This window comes from Papilio polytes, unplaced genomic scaffold (genome assembly GCF_000836215.1).
Source record: "Papilio polytes unplaced genomic scaffold, Ppol_1.0 DF822067.1, whole genome shotgun sequence".
Classification (NCBI taxonomy): Eukaryota; Metazoa; Arthropoda; class Insecta; order Lepidoptera; family Papilionidae; genus Papilio; species Papilio polytes.
The window spans coordinates 2,685,460-2,699,938 of record NW_013527137.1 but is presented as its reverse complement, the minus strand read 5'-3'; the positions used below and the strand labels follow the sequence as shown (position 1 = coordinate 2,699,938).

The following is a 14,479-nucleotide window of genomic DNA, read 5'->3' as shown; positions in this document are numbered from 1 at the left end:
AGAATTGTATTGTATAAATAAGGTTTTTATCTATGCCAGCCAGCCTTGGCCCCACCGACACCCAGATTGTATGGGCCTAGTAGCGAGAGAGCGTACATGTTCTGACTGTATACATTTTGACTCTCTTTAACTTATATAAGTTTTGTGTAACTATATTGTTTTCTATGTATTTCAGTATAATATTATGTGTCCCAGGGTATGATAGACTGCTACCTGAGCCTGGACCAGCCATTCACCGCGCACCGTCTGCTGAGCGAGCGCGACTCCGACGACATGACGGAGCTGGCTGCGGAGCCGCTCTGGAGGCTCGGACGCTTCGACGAATTAGATCGACTCGCTCACAAACCTGTTGTAAGTGACAGTACGACTTTATCTACGCTATATTAGTAAAAAACAGTAGCCTATAATATGCCCATTTTTGTTAGCTACCCTCCAGTGAAAGTCCGGTCGGCCCAGACGTTTCGGAGATTATCCGCAACAAATGCAGCTTGCGGATAGACTGACAGACTGACAAAACATTTCTAAATGCGATTTTCGTTATCAGCAACGCAAATTCATCTTCTCGAAATCTGAAATTTTCCTTTTGAAATTACAGACAATCTAATTTTATTATATGTATAGATTATCTGGACACGTGCATCTTCCGCATTATGAAGATTTTATTTTATTTTTTTACATTTGTTTACAATTGCAGTCAAAATTCAAATGCACAAATGACAACGACGGCCTATGATATTGGCTAAAAATTTCCGCCATCATCACAGACGTGCATCTTACCTGCTATTGACTTGTAGTTTTGCCCCTTTCTAGCATAGCATTTTTTCCAATCATCTAACCATAATTAAAAATATTTATTGCCTAAATCTAATCGTAAGTAGAACTTAATAAAACAAGACTAAGAACTTAATCTATACTTATTATAATAAAGCGTAAACACACATTTCTTTGTTGCCTAAGATGTCAGCAATTACAGCATATTTTTGACAAGTTCTTTTTTTAATAAAAAGCCCTACACTTACGCCACGCTTCAGGCTATATATTTTCACGCAATTAAACTTTGGGGGTAAATATTTTGGATAAAAACCATAATGTGGGAAAGAGACCAAAAGTTGCTGCCAACATCAAGGAAGCAAGGTTGCCATGCTTTGTTATCACGTCATGTCATTTTGACATTTGCAATTGATAATTTGACACATGTAAACAATAAAATAAAGATTTTATAATTCCATGCGGATGAAGCCGCATGGCAACAGCTAGTGATAATCTAAAGTACGATATCATTTTTCAATTTTTTATAAATAGACAAATATTTGCAGCCTCCATCTCGTGAAAACTGGGGTCTTTTAATGGGTCGAGTGTTATTAGCGTATCGAAAGCAAGATCACGATGCCTTCATAGTATCGTGTAAGGACGCTACAAGCAAATTACTATCACAAATGGATGGGAAGAGTAGAGGAGAAAGTGCCTTAAGAAATGGCTATCAGAGTGTACTTGGATTGCATATCGTTAAAGAAGCGGAACATGCTGAAGAAGTTCTTTGTAGGTAAGCTAAAACAAAGAAATTAGAATAAAACTAGGTTTCGCCTCTGACTCCGACCGCGTGGAAATAAAACGAAGTAAGTATCCTAGGTGTTCTTCCAGGTTATCCTCTACGTCTATGCCAAATTTCATCGAAATCCGTTCAGCAGATTAGGCTACAAACTGTAACAAATGTCCATCCATCATTTAGGCAACTTTAGCTAAATTAGTCTGTTCTAAGGATATGTAAGTTAGTATATATATAGGATATGTAAGTAAATACTAAGGAACTGCTTAAGTAACTAGGAAAGTATTTTTTTCAATTCGAAACATTGCTTTATGATCAATGCAGCCAATGGAAACAGAATATAAACTGAAATACAAGATATACATGGTATATTTTTAAATGAAAACATTTTGCTATATATCTTCAGAGAGCTCAGATAAATTTCTTGTTTTTGCAAATGTTCCGGTACTACGACTAATTCAGTGTTGTATTAATTTGGTTTTACTGACTATTTTTCAGATTGAAGAATTTAAGGGATGGTGACAGAGAAGGCGAGGCGATACTAAGTCAGCTGTTAGAGGAGTGGCGACGTCGCCTCGCGCTCGTGCAGTCCGACGTGCGCACTGTGGAGCCCCTGCTCAGACTTAGGAGGATATTATTGCAGCAAACACAAGTAATATTACTATAGTATATATTTTTTTTTAATTAAATATAATCAGTCAAAAATGTAGTTTTTAAAAAACATGCAAAGAGATTAACTTGAGACTAATATGAAAGAAGATTGCAATTTTGATTTTGGTTTTTTTCAATAAAAAGCTCGTTTTTTATAAGATTCTTTATACAAGATAGTATAGGTTTTGCAAATGTCTTGGCGGTACAATGTTATCGGCGCTATGCATTGTGTCTCGCATTCCCTTATCTACCTACACCTAATGTATTCGATGCAGTGAATTATGCTATGTTAGAGCCGTCAAGATATCTGACAACTACTGTAATTTTTACATACAGGAATTATTAGAACCGACACATCCTATGACGTCAAATCGCTTAAAAGCCAGTATTGGTGACCTCTGGCTGCAGAGTGCTAAACATGCTCGAAAGGCTGGGATATACCAACAGGTAAGAAACGATCTAACTTCTGATATTTTTTACATACTGTACATATTTAGAAATGTATTTTCATTATATTTTCAGTCTTACATGTATATCCTGAATGCTGAGGAGTATCACCCTGAAGAGTTATTCATAGAGAAGTCAAAGATGTACTGGTCTCGCGGGCAGCAAGAGCACGCGTTCACGACGCTGCGCCGCGGACTGGACGAGACATATCCGCAGATAGAAATACTTACACAAGAACAAAGGTTGATTAAATTGTTTAAGAATTTATTACCTTGAAGAATATATTACCTAGGCTGAAATTTTGCGTGTTTATGGGCGTCGGAGGGGCTTAGAGTGTTCGTGGGCGTGTATTTTAGAGTATTCGTGGGCGTGTGCTTTACAATGTTTGTGGGCGTGCGCTTCGGAGTGTTTTTGGACGTGTTAGTACACGTAGAGTAGAGTATTTGTGGTCATGTACTTAAGAGTGTTCGTGAGCATGTATTTTAGAGTGTTCGTGGGCGTGTACTTTAGAGTGTTCGTTGGGATGTACTTTGGAGTGTTCGTGAGCATGTTTTTAGAGTGTTCGTGGACATGGACTTTAGATAAATCGTGGGCGTGTACTTTAGAGTGTTCGTGGGCGTGGACAAGTGTGCTTGATGTGGAGTTACTTTTACTTGAAAATTATTTTAACATTACCTGTAGTGCATAAAGTTGTTCTTAATGGTTCCGAGTGCTAGAGTAATATTTGTTATTTTTAGAAAAATCTGCGCAAAGGCGAAACTTTTGATAGCGAAGTATAATGACGAGACGACCAACGTAGATGTAGATGTGAATATTGGATATTACAAGGAGTCAGTCGAAGAGTTCAAGCAATGGGAGAAGAGCTTGGTAAGTTAATATCACAATTTTAAAACGTAGTCTAGATTAAAACTATCTAACTAACGTATCAATGCTTGTTAATAAAACGTCCCGAACGTAGCGCCATCTACTTATTAGGCTCCATTATTTAATACTTTTGTGCGTGACACCGCCTTAGTGGTATTAAAAAAAAACAAGACATGACAACAAGAAAGTAAGTAGCCCATATCTCCTTCCAGACATCTATGCCAAATTTCATCGAGATCCGTTCAACCATTTAGGCGGTAAGCTAACAAACATCCATCTCAACTTTCGCATTTATAATATTAGTAAGATTTAACCATAATTTCTAAAATTGCCAGTAAAATGTGAGGCGTTAAGCTTTAGTTATAAACGAGAGGTGTTGAAACTGAAGGAGACATTGAACTTTTTCAAAGGTTTTGTTTTCTTTATAGGTTTGTTTGGGAGCTTATTACGAGAAAGTAACCAGTAACGACACAACACCGAACAGTATGACGTGGTCGCGTCGTATCCAAGCACTTAATTCTTATGGAAAAGCGCTGCAATACGGACATAAATATCTATACCAAAGTATGCCTAGAATGCTCTCTATATGGTATGCATCTTAAATATTGTATAACTTTTGCCCGCAACTATGTCCGCGTAGTTTAAAAAAAGAAGCCTATGTCTTCTTCCAGACTATGTTGTATATCTGTCTTAAATTTTATCGATATCCATACATGTAAACTTTCACTCAAAGCCTTATTCAGACTTGTCAAGTGGAGACCCTTAGTGTAGATTTTTAGACTAAATCTATGCTAAAGGACTCCCTAAGGGACTAATTGTAGGGCTAGTTATTAATCCCTTAGGGCTCAAGAAGCGAGCCTACAATTTCCTCAAAGGCCGGCAACGCATCTGTAGTTCCTCTGGTGTTGCGGATGTCCATGGGCGTCGTTGACCACCTTTGTGTTCCCGCCGCTCGTTTGCCCCCTTCTCTTATAAAAAAAAAGTAATTATTGACTGGAATCTCCATGGCATCTCTTAATCTAGATTTACTGTCATATATACTTTATTTTGTTTTTTAATAAAGGTTTAGTATGAGAATTATATACTAAAGCAATGTAACAACTGTTATTATTCTGAGTGCGATTTAGTTTTAATTTACACGTCAGGTTGGATATGGAAGTGACGTCAGCGGACACAGGCACGCACTCAGTGCTGGCGCAGATGACGGAGATCATTAAGACGTACTCAGAAAGGCTGCCCATATATTTATATCTGACTGCTTTCTCGCAAATCGTATCTAGGATATGTCATCCTGTTAAAGAGGTTTTTATACGTTTGTATTTTATTTGCTATGGTTGCCTACGACTTCGTCCGCGTTTAAAAGATCAGCACTTACTTTCGCCACCTTTTTCAACCTATCACCTAAAGTATTCACTTACCACCTAGTAGTAATCAACATTAGTAACAGTAAAATATAACCTATGTTTCTCACAAATAAATTACCTTTCTAACGGTAAAAGGATTTTTAAAATCGTACCAGTACTTTTTGTGCCTATTATTTTAAGGTTATTCAAAATCTAATTAATAATAAAAATACAGAACATATACAAAGAATGAGCGTTAACAGATATTTGTTACTAATACAGTCGAGCATAATCTAAGTGGAATTCGTTAATGTTATTGTCATCGTTATCACTATATTCACTACTAGAACCATCCCTTAATTAAATTAATAGGTAAATAATAAGTTAAGTTTAATATTTTTTATAATTCTATCGAATATCGATAGTTTACAGTTAATCGGTTTGAGCTTATGTTCCATCACTATGATATCCGTCTATTAATACAGCATTTAACATACATACAAACTTTATTAGATCTTTTTTATGCGTGAAATCAAACAAATCAATCTTATTTAGATACTAGCTGTTCCTATGCGACTTCATCCGCATAAAATTTAAAAATTTCATTTTTTGTTCACATTTGTCAAATTATCAATTGCAAATGTCAAAATGATATGATATGACGTCAAAGCATGGCAACCTTGCTTCCTTGATGTTGGCAACAACTTATGGTCTCTTTCCCACATTAGGGTTTTTATCCAAAATATTCACCCCTATGTTTAACGGCGTGAAAATGTATAGCATGTATATAAAAAGAGTTATTCGAAAATATGCTGTGATGGCTGACATCTTAGACAACAAAGAAGTGTGTGTTTACGCTTTATTATAATAGTATAGATAAACTATAGTGTTGCCTTTATAGCTTTTATTTTTATTCCAAGGTATATTTACAACTGAAAGCAATAATAGTGAAGCTGATCCTAGCGTACCCTCAGCACACGCTCTGGATGATGATGTGTGTGATAAAGTCCAGCTACCCGCAGCGCGTGCGGCGCTGCGCCGACCTGCTCGCGGACACGCGCCTCAAGGAACCCCATATGATCAAACTGCTTGCAGATTTCAATCAGTTCGCTGAGAAACTGATTGAGTTGTGCAATAAACCGATACCGACCAATAATACCGTTAGTATCAACTTAATATTGTTTTCTAGCTAATTTTTCGTGTACCAATACAATTAATCTACGGGCTTGCGCTTGGCTTGGCTTAGTTTATATAAAGAATAGCGGATTTGAATCGTAAATTGTCATTAAAATCCGGTGGTTTCCGTGATCATTAGGCTGCTGAAAAGTGGTTTAATATTAAAAAAAAATGTATAATAAATTAAAAATAAAGAAAAAAAATAAGTGTGTCATAACATAGTGTGATAAACTATCATGAAACTGAAGTCAATTAAAGGATTATATGTCTTTGAATTTAAACAGTTCTTAAGATTTGTTTTAAAACAAACGTTTTAATTTCGTAAATGGTTTTAGTTTATTTTTAAGAATAACAAAGTAACGAATGTCAGTATATCACCGAACTACGAAATAAAAATACAACTCATGCCTGTAATTATGCAGGCAGGCTTTGATATTTAGTTAGCACGGTTCTGGTACTTTAGTCATTTGCACATTTATTACAGAAGCCAACAGTATCATCACTAGTCCGCACATTACCTCGTTTATTAACCAGTGACAACTTCAGTCGTATAATGATACCGTTCGAGGAGTTCTGTAAGATAGTGCTGCCGTCCAAGGCGGCGCGCCAAGAGAGGATCGACTTCAATATGCCTAAGGAACCGGCAGTGTACATCGCGGGGATCGAAGAAGACATACAGATACTGCCCTCGTTACAAAAACCGAGAAAAGTCACTTTAAAAGGTTAGTTTGTTGTAGTTGTGATTCAAATAAGCATATTCTTAACAAAAAAAGTAGCCTATGTGTTCTTTCATACTAATTTCATCAAACCAAATTTCAAACAAATTTCATCCAAACTTTCGCATTTATAATGTTAGTATTAGTATTATTACTATTAAAAAGGACATAATAATTAACAATAGTTTATTTGCATTATCATAACAGCTTATTTTTAAATTTTAAGTAGCGTTTAAATATACTTAAACAATGTCATCTATCTTAATATTATAAAGAGAAAGATTTGTATTTTGTATGTATTGAAATGACTCAAAAACTATGTTATCACCTTTAAAAAGCTACGTTGTTACGTTGTTATCATTTTTTTAATGTCATGCAGACGAAGTCGCGAGCAACAGCTAGTTATTCATAAAGTCACTGTAATCAGAATATTTTTGCAACTAAAATATAGAAAAACCTACACCGAGCGATAAGTAATTCTATGTATAAGAAACTACCAGTTGCTCTTAACTTTGATCGCGTGAAAGTAAAAAATATAACCTATGTTTCTCACAGATAAATTACCTTTCTAACGGTGTTAGAAATTTTATAATCGGCCGAATAGTTTTTGAGTTATTTAAATACATACAAAAATACAAAAATCTTTCCTCTTTATATTATTAGTATAGAAGTACAGACAAGGAGTTTTCCATTTCTTGCAACATTTATAGGCTCCGACGGTAAATCGTACATAATCCTACTAAAGTCGCGCGACGATCTCCGCAAGGACTTCCGTCTGATGGAGTTCAACGGCGTGGTGAACCGCTTCCTGCAGGACGCGGCGAGCTCGCGGCGGCGGCGGCTCTACATCCGCACGTACTGCGTGCTGCCGCTCAACGAGGAGTGCGGCCTCATCCAGTGGGTGCCGCACCTGCTCGGCCTCAGGCCCATACTGCTGCATATATACAAACAGAAAGGTAACCCCTTCTACAAATCTTATATTTAGCAGTAGTCTTCTCCCGAGACTACAAAGCATGGAATTAAAAAAACAAAAGTGAGAATGTGTTCTTCCAGAGTTTACGTCTATGCCACATTTAATCGTAATCCGTTCAGCAGTTAAGGCTACAAATTCTAACATCCATCCATCCTTTTGCATTTATAATATTACTAGCTATCGACCGCGACTCCGTCCGCGTGGAATTAAAAAAACAAAAGTAAGTAGCCTATGTGTTCTTCCAGACTATCATCTATATCTGTAACAAATTTCATCAAAATCTATTCAGTCGTTTAGGCTACAAACTCTAACAAACATCCATCCATCTATCCATCCATCCATCCAAACTTTCACATTTATAATATTAGTATAGATTATGATTAGTTAATAAATTGTAAAACTGTAATATTTTTTGAGAGTAAAGAAAAAATGTATTTTTGCATTTTAAAACCAAAATTAAAAACTTAAATAACTCTAGCCCCATTTCCACTGAATAATATAGTAAACTGTTGCAAAATGTTTATATAATTATTATTTTTTTGTACAGGAATTCATACTACAAATAGAGAGTTGAAAGAATTAATGTGTTCTAAAAACGACCCTTTGGAAAAAATGCGACGGATATTTGAACAACATCTGATGAAGAAACATCCTCCAGTCTTCCAGGAGTGGTTCAGACGAGTCTTCTCTGATCCTTATGGATGGTTAGTATCTCACATTATTATAAATGCGAAAGTTTGGATGCATGCATGTTAGAGTTTGTAGCCTAAACTCCTCAACGAATCTCGATGAAAGGTACAGATGTAGAATAATCTAGAAGAATATACATACATACATACATACATACATACATACATACATACATACATACATACAAACATACAAGATTACATAGAATACATATGCCACTTACAAAGTGTTTTTTAATTCGCAAGGACGGAGTCGCGGGTGAAAGCTAGTTAAAATATATGCAAAAAATAACGAAAAAAGGGCAAATATAGTCTCGTTTTAAAAGTGCTATATGTAGAACTTTGCCAAAAAGGAATACACAACTAAGTAAATTTAATACTCTTATATAGAAAATTTATTTCCATATTTTAGGTATCAAGCTAGATCGGCGTATATACGTACAACTGCTGTTATGTCAATGGTGGGATACATATTAGGTCAGTACTTATTATGAACCAATTCCTATTAACTACATTTTTAAAAAAGGTAAAGAAAACTGAAACAGGTGATTTTCAAATAAAGAAAATCAAATTTGTTTAGTGTATATATTTTGTCATTCTAGCGCCGATTGCGAGCACTACTAGTCTACTTTACTGGTATCGCTTTTAATTCATCATCATCATCATCACCAGCTCACTATACGTCCCCACCGAGGAGCTCGGAGCCTACCCTAATATGGGGTGACTAGGCCATAGTCAACCACGCTGGCCAAGTGCGGGTTGGTTGACTTCACACATATCTTTGAATTTCTTCGCGGATATGTGCAGGTTGCATCACGATGTTTTCCTTCACCGTAAGAACGTCGGGTAAATTATGTACATATGAAAATTCGAAAAATCGAAAATCACATTGGTACATGGCGGGATTCGAACCCAAGACCTGTAGATTACAAGTCAAGTGATCAAATCACTGAGCCACTGACGCTTTTAATTATACTAATATAATGGAAGAATTGTTCAGGATTGATATGGATAGTGGTAGGATGACACTAGTTGGTGTTTACATTATGGCAGTGCATTACATACATTATGCGCGGTTCAAACTTGGCCAGTAAACTTGGTCAATAGCGTTCAAAACTGGACTATCAATGGAAGTAAAACGAGCAAACGGCTACATACATTCGCCAAAATGACGAAACGACCGCTCCCTATAGACATTCGCAATTGCAGATGTGTTGCCTACCCTTAGTTAGAGGGGACGCAAATTGAGAGGTTTCCCCTTCAGATGCTCCACCGATAAATCCACTTTCCCATCCCATCTTTTCCCTATAAGAAAAGGATGGTAAGAAAAGGAACTTTAATTTGGTCTTGGGTACGCAATAGTCATGGTGATTACGTGTTAGGTTTGGGCGACCGTCACGGTGAGAATATATCGTTCGACTCTCGTAACGGCGACACGGTGCATGTGGACTTCAACTGCTTATTCAACAAGGGGGAGACGTTCGAGTGGCCCGAGCGCGTGCCCTTCCGCCTCACACACAACATGCGCGCAGCTATGGGCCCGCTCGCGCACGAGGGCATGTTCAGGTATTTTATTATTCACTATTCCACTGAATTTGAAACAATAAAAAAACATAGCCAATGTTACTAAGGGTAATGTAGCTTTTAATTGGTAAAAGAATTTTTGAAATCGAATCAGTTTTTAAGTTATTTCAATACATACAAAAATTCAACTCTTTCCTGTATATTAGTATAGACGTAAACCTGCCATTTGCAAATGTAGACATTTTTGCTTGATTGTAAACGAAATCTTTGCCTTCGAAAAAAAAATAGCGTTAACATAATGCTTCTTTGATGCTATTAGCTTATTAGTTTTGATCCTTTCTCGCATGACGATTTTTCAAATTTTTCACCCCTCTAAATTAAATAACGTTAAAATGTATAACCCTGAATCGTGTCGTAAGTGTAAGTCTCTTATTATAAAATAGAGTCATTAAAATGTAATGTGATATATGATGTAATAAATTCTTTCACCAATAAATAGCTACCTCACTACTAGTTACATTTTACTAATATTATAAATGCGAAACTTTAGATGTTTGTTAGAGTTTGTAGCCTAAACGGCTGAACGGATCTCAATGAAATTTGGCATAGATGTAAAATAGTCTGGAGACCACAAAGGCTTACTAACTTTTGTTATTTTTAACTCTACGCGGACGGAATCGCGGGCAAAAGCTTCTATATAACAGAGAAGTGTGTTTACAATTTATTGGCATAGGAAGCTCGCATATTTAAAATTTAAATCATTTTCTTGTAATTAGGAAGTGTTGTGAGGTAGTGATGCGCGTGCTGCGTGCACAAACTGCAGCCCTGATGTCGGTAGTGGGTCCGTTTGTTTACGACCCTCTGGTGGCGTGGGGCCGCGCGCGACACGACTGCGCCGAGCGGACCAACACAGAGGCGCTGCAGCACTTAGCTCATATACGACAACGACTCAATGGAATGGTAAGATTACTCTTACAAACCTAAAAAACCAAAGACAAAGAATACTCAAAGCAGACATTTAAGAAATATATACAACTACCTGTTCCCATACGACTTCATCCGCATGAAATTTTAAAAAAAACATTTTATTGTTTACATGTGTCAAATCATCAATTGCAAATGTCATATGATATGACATGATGTCAAACCATGGCAACCTTGCTTCCTTGATGTTGGAAGCAACTTAGGGTCTCTTTCCCACATTTTTATACAAAATATTTACCCCTAAGTTTAACGGCGTGAAAATATATAGCCTAAAGCGTGACGTAAGTGTATGGCTTTTTATTAAAAAAAGAGTTATTCGAAAATGTGTTGTAATTGCTGACACCTTAGGCAACAAAGAAGTGTGTGTTTGCCCTTTTTACATTGTTTGAATTTTTGTTTGTGATTTTGACTATCGCATACCAGGTAGCGTTAATAAGATTATGTAAAAAATGTTTGAAGTGTCAACTATGCCTATATTTTTTGGATCTCTTTGACTTTAACGAATCTTAAACATAACACATGCATTCTTAACGCTTTATTTACTAGTTCTTGTTCGTTTTTCAAATCCTGTACATTAAAAAATTATTGATGACATTTAAACGTGGCCTTAATAATTATTATATTGTTTAAATAGTATATTATTTAGTATATTGAAGGACATTTTCGGCGTTTTCTTCAATTTAAGATATCTAAAAGGTATTGAGTAGTGTTTTGTATACTGGTCCTTCGAGCCGGATCGTGTTAACCATGTTAGTTTGGCTAATTATTCAAACTGCACCAGTGTACACGTAAAATTAATGTATGTGATATATTTTGTCAACAGGTGCGAACAAAAAATAAGAAACTGACTCTATCTTTGTCTCCCGAAGGGCAAGTGGAACATCTAATTGTGGAGGCCACCAGCGTTCAGAATCTCTGTCAAATGTATATTGGATGGGGCGCATTTTTGTAAACATTTCAAAATAACATTATAGTACAAATTACTGTAAAAACATTGTGATATTCCTAGCATTTAAGATATTTAAGTTTTATACAAAAGTATAAAAATAGAATTTGTTAAATCAAAATGATGATTTTATTTTTAAGGAGGTAAGAAAGTAAATCAATCTACAACAAAAAATCATACTGTCCCGATTTACTTGATATTTTTATCTGGCAGTAACCTTATTCTGAAATCGACGAGCTATTAAAAAAGACATTATTATAGAAACAGTGAAAAAAAAAATTAAGTAATTATTTTCAAGTATCTTTTCTAAAAAATCTAATACAGAAAAGATAAAACCGTTAAGGATAAAGTAAAACGATAAATTAACTAAATGAATGTTAATTTGTTTGCTGCACGGTTTGAAGTTAGAAACTGTTCGCTAATGTTAAACCTTCCAAAGCATTTAATGGTTTAATAGATTTAGGTAGACGTAATTATCATTAATCGTCCGCTTGGACCTTTAGCACAGCCTTGAGGGAACGCTAACTGTGCCCTTTGATAAATAACGACAATCTTGTTAATTGAAATTTTACATTTCGATAATTCAAATCATTTAAGATGGATTTAAATTTGGAATTAGTTTAAAGCTGAACCACCTGTAATAGGAATAAAAGTACGCTTATACGAGTACTATACATGAAGGGTAAAAGCGTGCCCTTATTCAGAAATGTGTCTATTTTTGACCGACTTCCCAAAAGAAAGAGGTAATCAAGTCGTCCGTATGTTTTTTTAAATTTTTTTATGTGTTATTCCTTTAAATTAGGCAAAGTAGTTAACCTTTGTTAATATATTTTAAATTTGTAAAACAGTAGTGGCAGAAAAAATAAAACATAACTTTTGAATTAATATCTTAATTCTCTAATTTTATTCTCTATTTTACATTACTACTCTGTGTAATAATGATTTATAATCATATTTTGTCTGAGAACAGCCTTTCAATTTTTGCAATGACAATGTCTCACAAATATTTTTTTTTTAAATCAAAGCATCAACGCGATGATTATAGCAATTTCTCACTATTCTCTTTTGCATCTTTTTTGTTAAAAAAAAACAAGTCGTTAACCTGAAGTGTTGGCGTCGTCGAGTGAAGTGTCCGGAAACGACGCTACTCGCGTGCATTTTCCCCTTTTGCTATTTTCACGTAATAGCATGTAAACGTATCAGTAATAGCTGTTCTACGATGTGAAACGTTAAATAGAGATTCGATAAGAAAACACTAATATAACGATTTAATTTTTAAAAAAACAAAATCATAAAAAATATTTGAATATTTTAAAAAACAATCTGCTTTTAGCGAATAAATCATGGATGTCCTTCGATTAAAGCGTAAACTAGATTTTTAAACTAAATAAACAATTACATCAGCTTTTTTAACAAATTATTTCATCACTGAATCATATTAAAAAGCAATTTTAACTAATGTTGTTATTTAGAATTCGTGCCTTTTGTGTGAAAGCAAATTTGTTTACTTTAGACACATACGCTTGGAACATAGATTAAATTTACATACTGCTGTAATAATGATCGTTAATTTTAGATATCACTATCTATTAAATTGGTTATTGGGAATTAGTCACGTATGAATGGTATAAGTTCTAAATTATGAATTCAGGATTCCAACACAATTACTGTATCAAAATTTTGTTTCTTGTTAACTATGAATTAATGTCATGCTTTTACTTCACCATTTATATTATCTACGATTTTTTGTCCGCGACTACGTCTCCGTGGAATTAAAAAATTATCCATCTAAGACTATTCTACATCTGTGCTAAATTTCATTCACATCCGTTCAACCGTTTAGACTATAAATTAACTGTGCCCTACAAACGGGTTCGGGTCCCGCGGCACAACCTACCCTTAAACTACACAGGAGGGCATAATATTGTAAACTACTGTACTGAAGAGGGATTTCCATCTACCAGCCCGTGCGGGAGAAATAAAAATCGCATAATTCAGACCACGAAATTCCTGAACCCGCAAGATCTGTACCGAACACTTACAAACATCTATCCATCCATCTAAACTTTCGCGTTTAGAATATTAGTATGATTATAAAAAGAATAGAGTCCATGTTTTTAAGGGTTTTTTAAATTAAAAAAATGTATTCAATTTAAGAAGTTAAAACTTATTACATATTGATCATCTTCCATATGTTACCAGATTTTTTTTTCTAGTTACTCTATGAAATCTGTTTGAAAAATGTTTACAATCTCTGTTTTTAAAATATTAAAAAGTGTGATATTTTATTAATAGAACAAAAATATGCAAAGATAAGCACGTTCGTTGAACATGTGCCACTTACGAAAGCTCTCATACGATGCGAGCCAGCTAAGCTTTTACTGAGGCCAAATAAAACAAGACTTTATCTTGAGACATAAAATCTCAACTGACAAATATTGTTGCATTTATAAACACCAGTCACTGGAATGAGAAAGATATTCATCTGACGGATACATGTATTACGAAATTTTTAACTACCATGAAGCCATATTAGCTTAGTAGTTAAAGGTACGGACTATATTGGGTTCGAATCACACGTTTCGACTATTATCCTGGTTACAAGAACATTTGTAAAGTA

General features: G+C 35.1%; 1 protein-coding gene across 3 annotated transcripts in view; it reads left to right on the top strand.

Annotated features, from left to right (window-relative positions):
* LOC106107317 (serine/threonine-protein kinase ATR-like) overlaps nucleotides 1-11,943 on the top strand; it is a 21,004-nt gene extending 9,061 nt beyond the window's left edge. Inside the window, exons 14-29 of one of the 3 annotated variants that reach the window (XR_001225860.1) lie at nucleotides 196-351; nucleotides 1,317-1,543; nucleotides 2,045-2,198; nucleotides 2,534-2,644; nucleotides 2,720-2,886; nucleotides 3,382-3,511; nucleotides 3,937-4,097; nucleotides 4,654-4,810; nucleotides 5,772-6,011; nucleotides 6,512-6,749; nucleotides 7,558-7,699; nucleotides 8,264-8,420; nucleotides 8,818-8,882; nucleotides 9,788-9,971; nucleotides 10,706-10,889; nucleotides 11,737-11,943. Coding sequence is in view for 2 of the 3 variants with exons in the window: in XM_013288127.1 (XP_013143581.1) it covers nucleotides 196-351; nucleotides 1,317-1,543; nucleotides 2,045-2,198; nucleotides 2,534-2,644; nucleotides 2,720-2,886; nucleotides 3,382-3,511; nucleotides 3,937-4,097; nucleotides 4,654-4,810; nucleotides 5,772-6,011; nucleotides 6,512-6,749; nucleotides 7,454-7,699; nucleotides 8,264-8,420; nucleotides 8,818-8,882; nucleotides 9,788-9,971; nucleotides 10,706-10,889; nucleotides 11,737-11,865 (2,706 nt within the window). In the remaining variant the exon portion in view is untranslated. Of the gene's footprint in view, nucleotides 1-195; nucleotides 352-1,316; nucleotides 1,544-2,044; nucleotides 2,199-2,533; nucleotides 2,645-2,719; nucleotides 2,887-3,381; nucleotides 3,512-3,936; nucleotides 4,098-4,653; nucleotides 4,811-5,771; nucleotides 6,012-6,511; nucleotides 6,750-7,453; nucleotides 7,700-8,263; nucleotides 8,421-8,817; nucleotides 8,883-9,007; nucleotides 9,112-9,787; nucleotides 9,972-10,705; nucleotides 10,890-11,736 lie in introns of those variants that run through there. The other 2 variants (XM_013288127.1, XM_013288128.1) reach the window with 2 other exon arrangements.
* The last annotated feature ends 2,536 nt before the right edge of the window (nucleotides 11,944-14,479 follow it).